General features: G+C 33.9%; 1 protein-coding gene and 2 pseudogenes across 1 annotated transcript; 2 read left to right on the forward strand and 1 right to left on the reverse strand.

Annotated features, from left to right (window-relative positions):
* Positions 1 to 4,432: 4,432 nt before the first annotated feature.
* LOC106315134 lies at positions 4,433 to 5,389 on the forward strand. The gene is made up of 4 exons (XM_013752897.1): positions 4,433 to 4,543; positions 4,619 to 4,776; positions 4,845 to 4,965; positions 5,060 to 5,389. The coding sequence occupies exons 2-4, from the start codon at positions 4,733 to 4,735 to the stop codon at positions 5,387 to 5,389; spliced, it is 495 nt and encodes a 164-aa protein (XP_013608351.1). The 5' UTR covers positions 4,433 to 4,543; positions 4,619 to 4,732.
* Positions 5,390 to 7,636: 2,247 nt separating this feature from the next.
* On the forward strand, positions 7,637 to 9,501 carry LOC106315135 (annotated as a pseudogene).
* Positions 9,502 to 11,716: 2,215 nt separating this feature from the next.
* On the reverse strand, positions 11,717 to 13,923 carry LOC106316069 (annotated as a pseudogene).
* Positions 13,924 to 19,843: the final 5,920 nt, after the last annotated feature.

Raw genomic sequence — 19,843 nt, forward strand, 5'->3', positions numbered from 1 at the left:
CGTTTCTTAACTTTTAACTAAAAAAACTAAGAACCGGCTCTTAAATATCTGGGGGTCGGGGGTTCTTAGAGGGAATTCTTAGTGGAATATAAGAAACCGTCTCTTAACGGGAACAATTCTTTCACTTATCGTAAAAAAATATTTTATAACTAATAAAATAAAAATAAAAATTCTTTTAAATCAACAATTAATCTCAAAAATAAATTTAATAAATATTTAAATAAATAGGCATGAAATCTTTAAATTTTGTAAGATTTTTTTTAAATTATCATTTCTACAAGAAAAATCATAATACTTATATGGCTAATGTCTTGATGGTAAAGCTATAATAAGGTGAATCACAAAAATATTTATTTTCGGAAAAAAAATCTACCAATATGTTCTATACGATCTAGAGCTGTCTATATATATGGGTTTTACTACTAATTTTTTAGTTTTTACATGGTATTACTAATAAAAATTAAAATTTACAAAAGCATTACTATGGACAACGTCGTACTATTACTACTAGCTTGGATATTAATTACTAATGAAATATGATGTTAATTTAATTAAAAAAAAATCAGATATGAGTTGAATATGTTTTTTATGGTCATAGTATTGAATATGTTTTATACGTTTTAGACATGTGTTAAATATATTTTTCACTTAAGTGTCTTATTTATATTAATAACAACTAGTAAACCTAGTAATCCAATTTTTTTTTACACATATTATTATTTCTTTGTATACTAGTAATCCAAATATATTACAAACCTAGAAGATTTAAACATCAAACATACAAGTTTTAAGTACAATTCAAGACAAATTCAAAACAATAGAACATCCAAGATTTAAGTCGCAATTTCTTGCTTTTTTCCTTCTTCGATCAAATATCTTTTCTTCTCGATTTTTGTTCTTTCTCTTCTGGCTCTTTCTTATCCTAGAAAATAGCAACTATAATTAAAATAATTTTAATTATTTTATCTATGGAACTTTTGCTATTACAATACTAATTTACATTGTAACTTATATTTCTCAAGCATGATTACAACAATATTGTGAAGAGGTGCACAGAACCCATTAAGTAGTTCCTGTTCTATGCACCATGTGAAATACGTCGTTGAAGAAAAGGCTTGTCACTCAAGACCACTTCAGATATGTGACACTACTTGTCACGCATCAGATTCGACATTACTTGTCACCTAATCTTTGTAATGGAAGAGCCTAGATGGCAATGCGCTCCAACAAGATTGAGCTCAATAGGATGTGCCTTCACCCCATCCAGAAACCATTGAAGCTTCTCGTTCTGATACTAAACTTTTCGTTCTTGTACCAATGGCTACGTACATATGGATGCACCTGAAGATAACGCAACTAACAGAAAAACTCACTCGTTTCGAACGGATGCAACGAATCGAAAGAGAACAAAGAGGAAGGCTGTGACACTGACCGTGAGTGACTAGCTCCCGGGTTTAAATTCTGAGTCGTCGGGATCTGAAAGTAGGGAAAAGTCGGAGGATTTTATAATTTCAGAGGGGAAGCGATAGAATAGGTTGGACGGACCCACTAAAGTATCCGGTTGGTTAGGGAGTCGGGTCGGATACATTAGGTTGGGTCAGTAATAAGATGATTTCATTAAGCACCAAATTTTGTATTTAAATTTAAATCAAAACGAATTTGTTTTTATAATTGGGGCATATAAAAATAAATTTGGAAGTTCTAGGACATATATTTTTTTTTTTTATCATCAATTCATTAACATCATATTTCATTAGTAATTAACATCATATTTCATTATTACTACTACCTTGGATATTACTAATGAAATATAATGTTACTTTAATAAAGAAAATTTCAGATATGAGTTGAATATGTTTTTTATGGTCACAGTATAAAAAAAATTTATTTTTATAATTGGGGCATAATAAATTTGGAAGTTATAGGACATATTAGAATAACGTGCACAAAGAAGAATATCAAACAAGTATTAAAAGGGTGATATACTGATCAGAGAGACTGTCCACGTCGGACAGTTTAATCAACCAATCAGAAGTTCTTTTTTTGACACGTCATATCGGATATGTGATGTTGGGCTACGATTTTTTGTTGAAGAGAAAGAACGTTAATGTGTTGGCCCATCAAGCCCACCTCTATTGCTATGGCTTCTTCTTCACGCCGTCGAGAACTGAGATGCGAGAGCTCAACGTTTCCCTTTCTCTTTTCTCCAGATCCCGTATAGTTAGATCGAATCGTGAGACCTTTTGTTTTCCTCTCTTCATTTCCGTTTCGCGATCTGATCCACGATCAATCAATACGTCCCCCAAATCCTTTGTATATTTAATCTGATTTATGGATTCTCTAATCCTTTTGCGTTCTGATCTCATTTACAAAACTCTTAATCCGAGATTTATTTCGATCGAACTTGGATATCGCGATGAGTTCGACCGGAAAATTTACGTTGTCCGGAGATGCGAGTTCGAAGAAACACAGTGAGCCTTCCGGCCTCTCGGTTGGCGATCCCCATTCGAAGAAATCCAAAGGCGATGCGTCTGTCTCTTCGCCCGGTCTGAGCAAGCCCATCGACACGACAGGTGACTCTCCCGGCGTCTCCACCGGCGTATCTAACTCGAAGAAACCTAATGGTAAGTGAGCCTGTGTCTTTCGTTATATTATTACAAAAAACTGATGATTTGTGTTTTCTCTGACGATGAAAACGATTGTATTCATTCTGCAGGTCCGACAGTTGAAAGGGCAAAGACAAGTGTATCCTCCGGAGTTAGAGGCAAGTCCTCTGTTTCTTCTGACGTCAGGGGTAAAGCCATTGTCTCCGCCAACGTTGTGGAAGTGATGTTCTTCAAAGATGTGAAATTCGGTCCTCATGAAGGCGAGGTTAGGTTTCGGTTGATCCACTTTTGGGAAGCTCGGAATGTTCTGAAGAAAATTCTTCTCGGACTCGAGATGCTTCTCATTGACGAAGAGGTATAAATCGAGTTTTTTTTATGTTATAAGTTAACAAATTGTTTAGACTACATGCTAATATATCATTTTAGATTCAAACTTATATGTCTATGCCTACTCTATATTGATGCATTTAATTTATAATCGAATGTTCGTGCTTGATAGTTTAACCACATAAGCTAATTCTTTTACTGTCTCGCATTTTGTAATCATTAGCTCTACCTTTTACGATCAATATTTGTTAGAACTTGCTGAGTTTATATCGACTGATGGGTATCTTTAACATATTTGTCATCTTTCTAAAGATTTCCTGTCCAGCTTTTCTAATATAACTCTTCAATGTTGTTAATAGGGAACTGTTATCCAGGGCTTCATCCCATCTGCAAGGATCGATACTTATTTGCCACACATGAAAGCGGGTGGCATTTACAGACTCAACAATTTTTTCGGGTCTAAGAATAAGACTCTGTACCGAGTAGCTGAGCCGAGTGTCACTCTCACCTTCACATCGACATCTGCTTTGTCTGTTCTGGATAACAGTCCAGTGTGTTTCCCTGATGACCGTTTCCGGTTCTATGGATATGAAGAATTCGAGGCTGCCTGTGACTTGAAAGGAGATCTCTATGGTAATTTCTCACCATCATTCTACACCATCACCATTTGTATAGGATGACCTTTAGTTTTGTTTTGGGTTGTCCATTCTTATATGTGTGATTGCTGCGAATATAGTATATAAAGTCTTGATTTTGATTGGTGTCTTTTGCAGACTATGTAGGCCACATCAAACTTGTGAATGGTGAGGTTCCCCATGAGAGTCTCGTGCTGGATGAATCCGAGATAGCTTCAACCCGCCGCGTTTTGCTTCATGTTCAAACACATGAGTAAGCTAATACATATCTTCTTCCATTTTCATATATTGTTTCTCTTAGCACGCGTGTCTGGATGTTGTAGTGGCCCCGTGATGAAGCTATACCTATGGGACAAAGCTGCTTTGGACTTCTGTGAAAACTTTAAAGCAACTGGAGGAACTGCAAAAGTTATTTTAGTCACCACGCTGAACCCGAAACGTTTTGGAGGTTTGTATATAACTTTTGTTTATTGTTTAAGAAGATACATAGGATGGTTAGTGATTCTTATCTGGTTAGTTTAGCTTTGATGGATAGAGCTGTAATCGATAGGATTTGTAGTTTAACGGTTTGATCATTTGTTGAATCCGTGAAGAATTAGTTATGAGTAACTTAATATGGCATGGGTATCTTAAATTATAGATGAGCGTAGTATCTTCATCTCATTTAGCCAAGAATTTTGATCTGTATTACATCGTTGGAACTGGTATAGGTGCCCTAACTCTATCTTCCATGACTTCATCACGGGTATTTATGAACAGTGATGTCCAAGCAACCCAAGAGTATCTCACTTGGTAAGCATACTGTATATACATATCCTTCCTTATTTTCCATTATAGTGCTAATTCTTTGACACTATCTTCAGGTTGGTCTCAAACTCGGATGTCGCGAACAGAGTTGATGCAGACGTTGTCACTAAAACTGAAACTGTGACCATAGGCGAACTCTTTTCCTATATGAAGCAAGCAGCTGCCAAGGTAGTTTATTACTATTTGATCAGATTTTAATTATGATAGACTTTGTTTCTCATTTAATTTTCAAACATTTTACAGGTTGCTTGGTTTGAGTGTACAGCAACAGTTGCTAATGTTGTGCACGGTTCAAGCTAGTATTACATAGGATGCGGTGTGTGCCACACTAAGGCAACCAAAGGGCCTACCACCCTTATGTGTAAGAAGTGTGGGAAAAGCAATATTGTCGGTGTTCCACAGTAAGTGAACCAAATTCACCTATACTCATCCTTTCTACGTATTCATTATAAATATGCTCATGACACAGGTTTCTAGCCAAGATTTTTGTGTACGATGAGAGTGACCAGGCTTTTTTTGTTTTCCTTGGTGATGCTGGTCAAGAGTTGACTGGAAAGAAGGCAGCTGAATTGGTTGAGAGCTATTTCGAGGTAATCACAGACCTGATCAACTTTGTCTTTTTGAAACTGAATTCTTACAAGTTATTTAGAAATGTGTAGTGACAATTGATTAAATGTATGTTAGGCCAATGAGAGTGTAGGAGATGATCACATGGTTCCAGTTCCTCAAGCGCTGTCTGATACCATAGGACAGACTCGCAAGTTCATTGTGAAGGTATCAAATCACAATTTGGATGGCAAGACCCATACTTTGACTGTGACAAAGGTGCTCCAGTCGGAAGCTCCAGAAGTTGAAGGCAAGTTGGAGGAAGATGTGATTGTCACAGCCGCCCAGAAAACTTTGGATGATGGAGGTGCTGAAGATGATCTTTCCATGGACTCTAATGTTGAGAAGGTCAAAAGAGCTGCTGAAAATGATGAAGCAGAGAATCCTAAGCGAGCCAAATGTGGGTAGGATGTGGCTATAATAATTTAAATGGTAGTACTTATGGTTTCTAGACGTTTATGCTTTCTTCCTTTTCAATTTTAAACTTCCTCTTTGCAACAATTGAATGTCTTTCTTAAAACCTCTTTTTGGTTGAACTCATGTTATTGCCTTTTTCTATGTTTGATTCTGCTCTGATTATTTGTTGCGATACTCATATACAAAGCATAAAATGTTTGACATATGCTATAGCTGAACATGCATCAAAATGATTTTGGTTAACTTATGTATCATCGCTTGGATGATACTGAGGCGTCTTTCACAGGCTGCTATGTGGTTGACAGCAATGCAAAAGGTTCAATGTTCTTTTATTTCATTCAAAAGAAACACGTAATGTAAATAATATAATGAATTTTTGTATGTTTATACCACATTCTTATAAAAAAATACGTTATGTAAATAATATAATGATAATACATTTTGCCCAGCTTCTTTCTACTCTTATCAATTAGAAGTTATAATAAATGTAAACATCCAATCATAATATAATTATGCTAAACAGAAAATTATTATATTCTCACACTATTCCAATACTAAGCACAACATATTAAACCCATCCCAGATTTATATTAAAAAATGTTAAATAATATGGTAAACATTTGCGTAGATAATATTAAGTAACTATAATAGACACAGTTAAATTCTATTAAATGTATATTATATGTACCAGGTAATATATATAAAATTAGTAAATCTATTACAAAAAAAAATTAAAACATTATTCCTATACTTTATAATCAAATATTATTTTATTTGGGGAATATAATTATAGATTGAACTATAGTATATATATAAATATAAGATATATATAGAAACATATATCGTTTGAACTCTATACACACTAACTACCACAATATCATTTTCTGAGCTTATATCATGGTTTTCTTATTTATTGGAAATAACACCTTTAACACAATTTATTGGAAATATACATACATATATAATATAAGAGATAAATAAGATTACAGAGAAAAGTGAAATTATACCCATGGACTATATATAATAGCACGTAATATTATAAGATTAACAGCAATAATAACAAAACTATTCAGCAATATTATATATATATTTTCCAATCAAACATATTTGGTTTAAACTACTCTTTATTTGCTTAATTGGTTTAGTACAACAAAATTTATCCACATCCAGGGCCAGCTATTAGAAGGTTGGCTCATCAAAAACATTCAGCCAAATGATCCAAAAAATTTAACTGAGGGAGATACGTATGAATTTTCAAGATTCTCAGTCATACATAATTTACGACATCGAAAGCTTACCCAACTGCCGTACTACATTCAGATCAACCGAAAGACAATAGTATCGGGAGTTACAGACATCGGTCCAATATTCCCTGTTCACAACTTCTCTCTTTAGAATTACAAAAATCTATTGCGCTTATCCACTACACCCACCTACTTACCAGGTAAATAAGTCAGTCCAATATTAAATAAAACAAACATGAATGTTTATTCTAACTCAAAATCAATGCTGATGCCACGATTGGTCTAAGGCTGAACAGGTAAGTCTAGCACTATAGGTAAAAAACGAAATCATAATTCTCTTCATACATACACCTTTCTTCATACTTACGTTTATTTTAAACAATTTTATCATTGTTTCTTTTTAAAATTCTACTATCACCACACTTTTCCGCGCAACGCGCGGAGAGAGGACCTAGTATGAGTTAATGATACATGTGCAATGCACATGAAAAATAAATATAAGAAATAGAAATATATTAATTAATTTTTCTATTAAATGGAAATTGTTAGATTTTCCTTAAAACTTTTAAGAAATATGTCAAAGATAAATCCTATAAGAGCACCATTAACTCTAAAACCCCATTTGGGTTCTTATTTTTATTTTTATTTTTTATTTTTTAAATTAAAAACGAACCAATCGCGGGCCGTCATGTGTCAGTGAAGCCCGCAAACAGTACAAAACCCTACTAAACTTGCCTCTTGCAGAAGAGAAGGAAGAGGTGGTTTTATAAAAAATTGTGGTGGGGTTAATCATGCTCACTTAAGAGGTGGGGTTAATCATGCTCTAAGTATGTAGTCAGTCTCCCAAGAGACAAGATATTCATTGAGAATATAGCAATAGTCTTGATTCTGAGAGAAATACTTAAAAACTTACCGACGAGATCACAACTCCAACACCTACCTTTATATATAGGAGCTTTCTTCGTCGGGAAGTCAGAGGATTAGAACACAGACAATGACGATGATATCAGATCTTCCAAACGATTTGGAAGCGGAGATACTCTCTAGGGTTCCGGCCAAATCTCTGTCGAGATTGAAAACGACTTGCAAACGTTGGTACGCTCTATTTAGAGAACCCAAGTTCGTGGTGAAGAACAAGAATTTAGGTCGAGCTGTAAAAGAGTCGATTTTACTGACCAATCATGGTGATGTTTGTTTGGTCGCGGGAGATCTCCACGATACCATGGTCAATACACCTATCGAGGTCTCTGGTAAACTTAAAGTCTAAAGGGTTCAAAAGATTTCAACTTCGCTGAGATATTTCACTGCGATGGTTTAATGTTATGTTCTGCATTGGGAAACGATAGACTTGTGGTTTGGAACCCATGCACTGGCCAAACGAGGAATATCAAAGCAAGAACTAGTTTCCACACTAATCAAACCTATGCTCTAGGATACAGCACATCTTCTTCTTCAGGCCATAGCTACAAAATCTTGAGGTGTTTCGATTATCGAAACGACCAGGATGTCTGGGTTCCTCAGTGTGAGATCTATGAGCTTAGCTCTGATTCTTGGAGGGTTCTTGATTCCTTCCCTCTTGACTACATTATGTTTCGCGATGGCATATCTTTGAAAGGAAACACTTAGTGGGTAGCTGGACATTATGAAAGTGATTATTTCTTGATGAAGTTTGATTTCACCACAGAGAGATTTGTGCGTCTCCCTCTTCCGATTCAGACAGAGAGATTTGTGCATAGATTTTTTCTTTCTAGTTGTTAGGGATGAAAAAACTCTCGGTGTTACTAATTGATGACAGTTCAGATTACCTGTCATATCACAGGTCAGAAGCGATGAGAATATGGTTGAGCAATAAGATTAGTGAGGATGCTAATAAAGACTTGTCCTGGAGAAGCGACTTGGTCTTGGAAGTGGATTTTGATAACTATAACAAGAATTTCAGAAGCTTCTTGTTGGACGAGGAGAATAAAATGGCAATACTGTGTTGTGGTATAGAATTCGTAGGAAAAGATTATACGACCATAATATACATTATTGGAGAGGACATGCTTAAAGAAGTTTATACCGGTACTATAACGGCATCTCGTTCTCACTCGCCACTTGTCATCACTTATGTTCCAAGCTTGGTTCGCATTTAGAAAAGAGGGCAGAGTAATGGAGGCTAGCCCATAAATGAATTACTTTCTGGTGATGTTCTTCTGATGCTTGATAATGATTTTCTTGTTTCTCTTTTTTCTCTGTGCTTTGGGTATTGTTCAAATCTATTGTTCTGCTTATAGCCATGTCCACTTCCAATGTTTGATTTATTGTGCACCTTCATAAAAGTTCATTCTTAAATTAAGATCAGCCTTAAGAAACCCTAGCATCAAGTAAAAATAAGAAGGTCGACATGAATAAAAAATCTCGAAAGCAATTCTAGAAAAAGAAAAGAACGCCAATCTTATCAGTACGAAATTATTTTAAGTACCAGTTAGCCGTCTATGGAGAATATAAAATTATCAAGTCAGTTCAACTAAGGAATTCTTCTTCTTCTTCTTCTTCTTTTCTTTTGGTTGTTAGGGATGAAAAACTCTCGGTGTTACACATTGATGGCAGATCAAACGTGATGAGGATATGGGTGAGCAATAAGGTTGTTGATGAGGAGGACTTGTCGTGGAGGAGCCACAGCTTCTTGGAAGGGACGAGGAGAGCAATGTGGCAATTTGTTCTAATACAAACTATGTGGAAGATGAATATAATACGAGAATCTACATTATTGGTGAGGATATGTTTGAACAAGTTTATAATGATTCTGCAAAGGCATCTTGTTTCAACTGGCCATGCCTCATCACTTATGTTCCAAGCTTAGTTCGCATTCACTAAGAAAAGAAGGTTGTTCCTTAAATGAATTACTTGATGTTCCTTCGAGAGCATAGATTGTTTGAAAATGTTGTTTCTCTTTTAGTTGATTCTTGTTTAAGCTTTTCTTCTCCACGTTTCGAACATTCCATCTTTAACACAATTACATTGTTCTGCTTCATTATAGCCACTTTCTGGTCTTCTGTTGCTTTTGAAATTAGATCGATGATCTATTAATCATCTTTACTCCCCTTGCGTCTCCAACTTCTAAAACGACGAAACATTATTTATGATATATTGGGATTTTGATGAACAAAACCGTTGTTACATGATTCGTTTTACTAGGTAGAAGATGAAGTTTAGTCTAGTGTTTCTTCTTTTTCGTGTTCGTTGGATCCAACCTCTAAAATCGTTGAACTGGAACAATGAAATATCCGTTTTGAACTCCTACTGGAACTTGAATTGAGGAATTGAAAATTTGAATTTTTTTGGTTCGGCTAGTTTCTGTTTGGTCAAAGTCTCAGCCTTAACCTTAACCATTATCAAGGTATGACAAAAGTACCAGTTTTGTAACGTGAGTGAGAAGAGAATGCGAGTATCGGATCGGAACTCCCGAGAATAACATTGTTCTCCACCATGTTATAAAACTAATGGTCTTTGATAATAATAAATTGTTGGGCCTTTAAATAAAATTAATAGCCCATCTCCCAAACGATCTGGAAGCTGAGATACTTTCTAGCGTTCCGGCCAAATCTCTATCAGAATTGAAAACTGTTGGATTTCCCTCCTTAAGTCCAAACTAATCAAATCATAATCAAGCCTTAACCTAAGAAGAAGAAACATCTAAAGAAAAGTGGAGAAGTATAGAAGAAGAATTGTGTAGAAGAAGAAGTTTGTAGAACATGTTTAGGATAAGATCAAGAGATGGTTCTAGAGTTAGCTAGGATTAACCATCCTCTAGTTATAAATAGGTGTGTTTAGTTCACTTGTATGATCATCCAAGAATCAAGAAAAATAATAGAGAGAAAACATTTCATAAAAAATTCTAAAAGTCTCCAAGAAATCTCCAAACAAAAGTTTTAGTAGAAAATCTCTTTCCTAAAATACAAAGGCTATCTCAAACATAAATCGTCTACATTCCATCTTAACCTCTCGGAGAAAATATCATCCTCTAACTTTCCCAACAGCTGGTATCAGAGCAAGGTTACCGTTATCTTTGAAGTAGTGAACATGGAGGCCACCGTTACCTTTGAAGGTGACATGTTCAAGCTCACGACGTACAAATTTTCTTATTGGAAACCGATGATGGAAGATCACCTTTATTGCAAGGATTTGGATGAGCCCATCATCATGAAGGATAAGTCGGAAGGAAAGGATGATAAAGCATGGGAGGTTCTTAATAGAAAAGCGGTTGCCGTAATACGCAAGTATGTCGACCGATCTCTCTTTGAACATGTCTCTACCTACACAAATGCTTTTGAATTATGGACAAAACTTGAATCCATGATTCAAAAGAAAACACCTCGAAACAAAACTTTTCTTGTTCGACGGTTGGTAAAGTTGGAGTACAAGGATGGCCAGAGCATGATGGAGCACTTGAACAATTTCAAGGGGATTGTAAATCAGCTTAACAAAGTTGATATGAAGGTTGAAGACGAAATGCAAGCCCTTTTACTCCTTAGTTCACTACCGGAGAGTTGAGACACACTAGTTGTCACTCTAGCCTCAAAGCTATGAGGAGGCCATAGGAGACACTCATAGAGATGAGTGGGTTGAAGCTATGCAAGATGAAATGCAATCCTTGCATGATAATCACACTTATGAGCTGATGAAGCTACCAAAAGGAAAGAGAGCCTTGAAGAACAAGTGGGTGAACAGGTTGAAGTATGAGGAGAGAAACTCAAATCCAAGATACAAAGCTCGATTGGTTGTGAAAGGATTCAACCAGAAGAAAGACATAGATTTTGAAGAAATATTATCTCCAGTGGTGAAGATGTCCTCTATCCGAGTGGTTCTTGGTCTAGCAGCGGTTCTAGACTTGGAGATTGAACAACTCGATGTCAAGACGGTCTTTCTACATGGTGAACTCGAGGAGAAGATCTATATGGAGCAACCTGAAGGATTCAAGGAACAGGAAAAGAAGACTTGGTGTACGGATTAAAGAAGAGTCTTTACGGCTTCAAGCAAGCCCCAAGACAATGATACAAGAAGTTTGACTCCTTCATGGTGGATCACAACTTCAAGAAAACCAAGAATGATCATTGCGTTTTTATAAAGAGGTACGAGAGCGGCGACTTTCTCGTATTATTGCTCTATGTTGATGATATGTTAATTGTGGGCCAAGATCGCAACAAGATAGCCGCATTGAAGAAAGATTTGGGAAGGTGTTTTGCGATGAAAGATCCGGGGCAAGAGAGTAGACTGTGTTTGGGAAAAACAGCGAAGGGATTGAGTTTGCTGAGAAGTAGCGATGAGCGGCCACACAATCATGGCAAGGATAATGGTAGAGAACCGACTTCTTCTTTTCCACCATCTTCACTCCAAGATTCACTCCGGAAGCCAAACAGTTTTACAGGAACAAAATAAAATCAGAACTTTTATAGACAGAAGAGTTCGACGCTCATGTCAAAGAGCTAATCCGAGATGACTTTGGCAATGAATGAATGAGTTGTGGAAAATCGATAGGCTAGAGAAGTACTGAGCAGAGAGAAGCAGTAGACGATGAAGGAAGAACTCTGTCAGACAAAAACCACCGAACTAAGGGAACCACATTCTCGTGAAAAAGTGTAAATGACGGAAACACCCTTAAATAGCAATAGGTTCAACTTCATGTCTTCACTATCATCAACAAAAGAGACTCAGATGTCTACCAACGCCTTTTAGGATATCATCGAATCTCCACCTTCTAAATCAATAGTGCATAGTATACTCATGTGTCTGCAGATAATCCATTCTGCCCACCCAACACAGCAACACTAACCTTGCACGAGAAGTGATCTAGCAGTGCTGCATTGTTGATGAAAGACCCTCTTCCTTCAATGTTTTTAACAACATATTAACAGATGCTGATTTCACAGGTTCTTTGCACACTGTAGTCATTATCACTGACTAACAATCTGCATCAACAGCATTCCCTTTACTCAAGCTACTGATAACTTTACCGAGAATCTCCAACTTTCCACTCTCACATAGCCTTTGCAGAAATATCTCTAGCCTATCCCTGCGAGGCTTGTAACCTTTGAACATCATTTCGTCCAATACAACCGCTGCTTCTTCGAACTGTTAACCTTCGCAAAGCCCATCGAAAACTATCCTATAAGACAAAATATCAGGGACGCAACCTCTTCGAGGCATATCTTCAAGCAAGTAAGCTCCTTCTTTCTAGTTTTTGATTCTAAACAAGGCACCAAGTATCATGTTATAGCTTATAACATCTGGCTTCACACCCTTTTCAACCATTTCATCCAGAACTCGATAAGCTGATTCCAAATCATTCTCAACACAGAACCCATTAATCAGCACATTGTAAGTCACTGTATCCGGTTCACATCCCTTTTCTCTCATCTCCTCCAAGATCCCTGAGACCTCATCTGACCTTCCAGCTTTAATAAGCGAGCTAATCAACGTAGAGTAGATAGCTGAGTCTACTTTAATCTTGCCTTCGTAAGCTTCCTCCTTTAGCTTAAACGCCAAACTCAGTCCACCAATCTGACATAACGCTTTGATCAACGATGCATAGGTATGAACCGTGGGACACACTCCATACACTTCCAACATATCGTGCTTCATCTTCAACGCTTCCTTCACCTTAAAGTTCTTGCAATACCCATTAACCAGCGTCCCAAAGGTTACACCGGTGGGTTCCTCGAACAGCTTCAAGGCATCATCGAAACACCCGCTCTGAGAGTACCCATTGATCAGTATATTGTAAGTACAAGCGTCTGGCTTACCATACTTATCAATACTCGAAAGAACTTCCTTCATCTTATCGAAAGCTCCGCACTTTAAGAGGGCGCTCAACAGAGAGTTGACGGATCTGACAGTGCGTTGGCATCGGTATTGAGACATTTCGACGAACACGTGGAGCGCACAAGTGGGTAATCTTCTGCGGCCGAAGTAATTGATCACGTTGCAGAATAGAATCTCTGTTGGGACGGTTCTGGTATCGGACTTGAGCTGGAGGAGTACCTGGTCTAGCTCGTGAAACATCTTGGAGCTACCGAGTTTCGTGATGATGAGATCGTAGCAAAGGAGCGAGTATCTGAAGGGTCTTTTCGGTTTGTTGATTCTGGATCAGGGTTTTGGAAAAGCTTAATGCCGGCAGACGGGTCATTCTCACAGCGGAGGAGAGAGGCGAACATGACGGAGGAGATGGTTTTCACGGCGGACATGGTTTTCGCTTGGTAACGAAAGTCTTTAGTTTTTTTCTTATTAGTTTACAATCGAAGTTCAAACATTTGTTATCAAAGTCCAATATGTTTATGTCAGTTTGCTTAACTTTTTATAAATTAATAATATAATTCTTAAATATCACTAAGAAATCTATAAATACTTTTTAATAGTGTGTCATAGTTTTACATTTTTAGAAGAGAAATTCATATCTTTTTTTTAGTTTATGTTCACAAAAATAGTCCTCGACGAAAAATGAATAAAATAAGTTTTATTAAAGCGTAAAAATACATTTTTACATCTTAAGGTTAACTAATGTAAATTTAAAGTTTAGAGTTAAGAAATGAGGTTTTGGAGATATGGTTTCAAATTAAAAAATAAAAATAAATATTAAAATTTTCAAAATAAAAAAAAACAATTTTGGTCATTGTTTTTAGTGATATTTTTATGACAAAAGTTTAAAAAGAGCTAATTGAGAGAATTGCCCTTTTTAGAATTTATATATATTTATAAAATAATTAATTTTTATTTTATAGTAAATCTCTTTTAATTTTCTCCCATGTTTTTTTGTTCCTGTAAAGCTGAACTAGATCTCGATCCGCGCAATAGCGCGAGTTTTTGTTTTCATTTATTTTTATATAAATATTTTGTTTTCAATTCTAAATTGGTATATATTATAATATATATGTGTCTATCAATTTTTAAAACATAATAAGTTTACGGTATATTTTTTCATTGAATAGATTATTTCAAACTTTCACAAGTATTTGTATCTTCTTCTATATATATATATATATTTTCGGATTATTATTTCATTATTAAAATCGTAACTATATATACAAAGATTGGTAAAATATTGTTTTATTGTCATATTCAAAGATATTGTAACATTTCAGAAATTTAGAAAGTTTTTAAAAAATTAAAATTTTCGCTTTCATAGATTTATATTATCGAGTAAATAATTAAACATTTAGTTTTTGTTTAATTTTTAAAATAAAATGTATAATTTAAAATTTGTTTTCATTGGTTTAAGGTAGAAAATATTAATCATTGTTAAATAATATGATTTTTGTTATTTAAAAAAAAATCTTTGTAATTTTAAAAGTTAACATCCACAAATATTTAAATATTTAACATATGGAAGTATTACAACATTAAATTATATCTATTAAATTTATACTTTTTGATAAATCCAATGGATCATCTATTGTTTAAATCCAATTATTAATAGCCCAATAAAAATTTATGGTATGCCCAAAATTTAAATGGTAAAATTAGAGATTAAATGTAACCTCACTTTCTAGGAATATGTCGATTAGGTCTATTTTAAAAAAAATCACATATGAATCAAAGTTTTTACTTATGTTTTAATATATAAGATATTTGTCTCAATTTATTTTATTATTTAGTATTTTGTTATTTTGTGTAACGGTAATGTACGAAACCAGAAAATGTCTTTGGTATTTCTCGTAGTCATATGTGACAATTGGTCTCTAATGACACAATCTAAGGTGACTAAGTTGCAGTAATCGGTCACGATGGCTCCAACCAACACATTCAAGTTTTGCTCTGTCAGACTTCTTATGTAAAACTATCTTATTTAATTTCTGCTATTATTGTATTTTATGTTTATTGTTTAGCTGTTAAAATCAGTTCATCTCTTATCAGCAATCAAAATGAGAAAATTGGGCTGTATGACAGAGAAAAAAAACATAATTGGATAAATAGCTAAATGCTCTATCTTTTCTATACATACATTTCATTTTATGCAATAATGTTGTTTTGCCCCCAAAATCAACCGGTGCAATCTGCAAAAAAGAAAAAAAAATCTTAATTATTAGTTGTGCGCAAAGTAACTCGTGGTATTTTTAGAATCACATCATCTCTTTTACTATACTATTTTATCATGTTCCACTCCATTTGATAGTTACTAAAAAGTGATATATTTTGTCTAGATATATAACTTTTAGTTTTATTAAGTTTTAACTATCGTTACATGTTTTTGAACCTGTAAAAATCGTACTATGATCTATATTGTGTAGTTTAATATTACATAATTTAATTTAATATTACGTAATATTGTGTAACCTTTAGATTTTAATATTTGGGTTTAGGGTTCATATTTAGGTTATGGTTCATATTTAGGTTAGAGTTTAGTGATTATAGTTTAGGGTTTAGTATTTAGAAGGTGATAGAGTATGGTTGAGATTTAATTCTTCCATGTAATCATAGACATTTCATAATTTCACCAATATGTACTATGTTATTTATTTTGTTTCATTCTATTTAGGTTTCGGGTTTATATTTGAGTAAAGGTTTAGTGATTAGAGTTTAAAGTTTAGTATTTATAAGGTAAGGGGGTATGATTGGGATCAACATTAACTTATTCCATATAATTGTAGATATTTCATAGTTTAATTAATATGTACTATGTTATTTATTTTGTTCCACTCTATTTGGATTTTGGGTTTATATTTGGTTTTTTGGTTTATATTTGGATTTAGGGTTTACTGATTAAAAATTAGGGTTTAATATTTAGAGATTGGAGTGGGATTAGAGATCAGGTTGGGATATGTTTAGTATTTAGCGATTGTAGGTTAAGTTATAATCTTATACTACTTCAGTGACATGGAATAACATACTCCATAAATATGTATGTGATCAATAAAGGTACACGTGGATGACTCTTTCTTCTTTCATTTGGAATAATATTCATGTGTCACTTTAAAAAATGTAATTAACAACCTGCTACTTAAAAGGACATAACCGGATGGATTGTGTACAAAAAAGTGTCATTTAATTATTTCAAAATAAATGCTATTCACTTAATTTCATATACAAATATGGCTATTTCACCGATAAAGCCATCAAAATACCATCTAAGCTTGATAAAAAAATATTAAATTAAAAGAAAAATGCAAACTAGCCGGTGGAAAAAGGAAGACGCTGACATTAACGCCGTCAAGCCAATTTTGTTCTTTACAAAAGGATTTTGAAACATCCTCTATATATTAAAGCACAAGTCATCTGACCAAACAAATCACCAAATTCTGCCACCTTACTGTTTATCAAAATTAAGAAAAAATCATTTAAAACAAAATAATATTGAGAAAAAATGCAACTACCCACTATCTGTTTTCTTCATCCACGATTTATTTTCCATACTCCTATCTTAATCTCTTGGATTTTACAAACAAATAATAAAACTCCCCATCGATAACAGAATATGAGTATACTCTTTCAATTTTAAAACCTTAATTCAAAATAGCACAAATCTTTCTTTCTAAAATCCTCAGTTTGTCATCCAAAACCACCTCGATCTCTAAACCGTTTCGGCTTAAACTCACGATGAACTTCACCTTTCCTAGCTCTCCCTAGCCTCTTTTTGGTCATTTATTAAAGCTATTTATCTGATTCATTGATTCTAAGTAGTTGCATTTGGTAAAGGTTTAGACACATCTCTTCCATCGTCTTTACATATCTTCAACTATTTCACCTTTTTTTGCAGGAAACAAATTGAAGATGTTACTGGATTATATTTGTGTTTCCCAACTATATGTTTTGGTTTGTGCTTAATCCTCCAGAGTCATTATTACTCCATTATACTCAAAAAATTTCTAACATATTGTTCGGAGTCATTATTACTCCATTATACTCAAAACATTTCTAACATATTGTTCAGGCATTAGAAGAGCAGATGAGGATATTACAAAAAAAAAAACAGTAAATGAGCTATTAAAGACCCATGCAATTCTTCTAGATGGAGCTTGATGTCTTGAGATTTTGCATGGTTTTAAACATCATTTCCTTACTCATTTAAATCATTTAAGATGCATTTAGAGTCTAATTAGGTACATAGCATATGCATGTATAGTATTTGAGGTTTGGAAAAGCTCAAATTGAAGTTTGGAGAGTTTGATGGGCAAGCATGAGGAAAAGTGGCAAAGGCAAGAAGATGGACCAGGCTGCGGACGACCAGGTCGGACTGGACCAGGCCGCGGAATTGCTCCTGAGAGATCAGCCGAGACGGACCATCCCGCGGACGGAAACCGCGGACAACACCAGTCTGTGGATTCGGACCAGAGAGCTTGAGGTTCGCGTGGATAGGCCGCGGACTTCGGCCGCGGGTGAAGGCTGTCCGCGGAATTGGACGAGGGTGGACCACGGACGTCGACTGCGGGTCGACTCCGTCCGCGGATTGCATCCCGAGAGGTCGAATATGGAGTGGGTGAACCGTGGACCACGGCCGCGGGTCAAGCCTGTCCGCGGCCAATTCCGAGACCACTTTTCCATTTGGTTTTCCGGGTCGAACCCGGGTTTGTCGGGTCGACCCGGTTCGAGTTTTAAGCTATTATAAATACACTTTAGACCTAATTTTATATGATATCTCATTTTCTCTATATCTGATGTATAATGTATCATCTAGATTTAAAAATCACATATTTTCAAACTTACATATAAAGTAATTTTGATTACTCAAATTATTTTACACTGGATTTGGGCCCGTGCGTTGCAACGGGCTTTATTTGATATTTTAATTTAATAAAAAATATTAAAAAATCATTTTATTATTGTTTTAAAATTGTTTTGGCATATGTTATGTGAAATTTATTTTATAGTTAAGAACTCGTTTTCACACATAAGTTTCAATTAATATTTGTTAGAGCTAGAAAAAATATCCAAACGTAAAAATTTAAACCGGATCCAACCCGAAATAATAATTATAATGAAATAAAAAGAAATTTGGAAGTTAAATAAGACCAAGAAGCAATGACCACATTATACACTTTCTTATGTACTAATTTAGTGTTTTAATAAACTTGTCTGATGTTAAATAATTTTCTTGATACATGATTTATTAATGATATATTTTCATAATAACATTTTAATTAAAATGAATTATAAACTACTACATAGTTAAAATAAAATAAAATGTAATAAGATAACGATGAAGCTTGATTTGTTTTTGACTAAACATATGTACGGTTGACAATAATAATAATCAATTTTTTATGAGCAAACATGAAAATATATATATCAAACATGTGTTTGATTTTCGTATAACCAAACACATAAATACCAATCACGACAACATCCTAAGTTTTGATTTTTGTTAATTTAATAGTTTTATCATCATACTTGTCATCAAATTCTTTTTTAAATACTATTAAATACGTATGTTTACTTTTGTTAGGATTTTTTAAAAAAGGAAAATAATATATTTTATAACTCTCGTTTTTATTTACAATTAAAAAAATAAAAACTATCAAATAGTTTTTTATATTTTTGTTTTGGATTATAGAAAATGAAAAGTATTATCATATAAACTTTTACAATTATCTTTTGTTTAGAATTTCAGAAAAATCTTATTGCTATCAAATAATTATTTTTAGTTACTATTAAATACTTTTAAATTATGATTTTTACAATTCATATCAATACTATTTTTACACTTCATTTTTAATTAAATAATTTTTAGTATCATGTTCATCATCAAATTTTCTACACTATCAAATAACTTTTTACAATTCTCTTTTGGTTAGGAAATAAAAAATATGATACAAATCTCTTTTGTTTAGGATTTTCTTTTTTAAGGAAAAGAACTATCAAATATTTTATTACAGTTTTACTGTGTTATAAAAGAAAATTAAAATTACATAATCTTTTATAATTATTTTTTCTAGGATTTAGAATATAAAAATACTATCAAATAATTATTTCCAGCAAATATTAACTATTTTTAAAACTTGCTATTTTCAAAATTCATTTTCTCAATATCACTAATATTTTTAATTAAATATTTTCAGTATCATATTATTTTCAAAATTCGTTTTCTCAACATCACTAATTTTTAATTAAATATTTTCATTATTATATTTATCATTAAATTTTAAAGTAAAAATTACTTTTACAATTCTATTTGGTCATGATTTAAAAGGAAAACAAAATCTTATTTGGTTAAGATTAAAAGAGGCGA

Source organism: Brassica oleracea, chromosome C9, assembly GCF_000695525.1.
Source record: "Brassica oleracea var. oleracea cultivar TO1000 chromosome C9, BOL, whole genome shotgun sequence".
NCBI classification, from domain to species: domain Eukaryota; kingdom Viridiplantae; phylum Streptophyta; class Magnoliopsida; order Brassicales; family Brassicaceae; genus Brassica; species Brassica oleracea.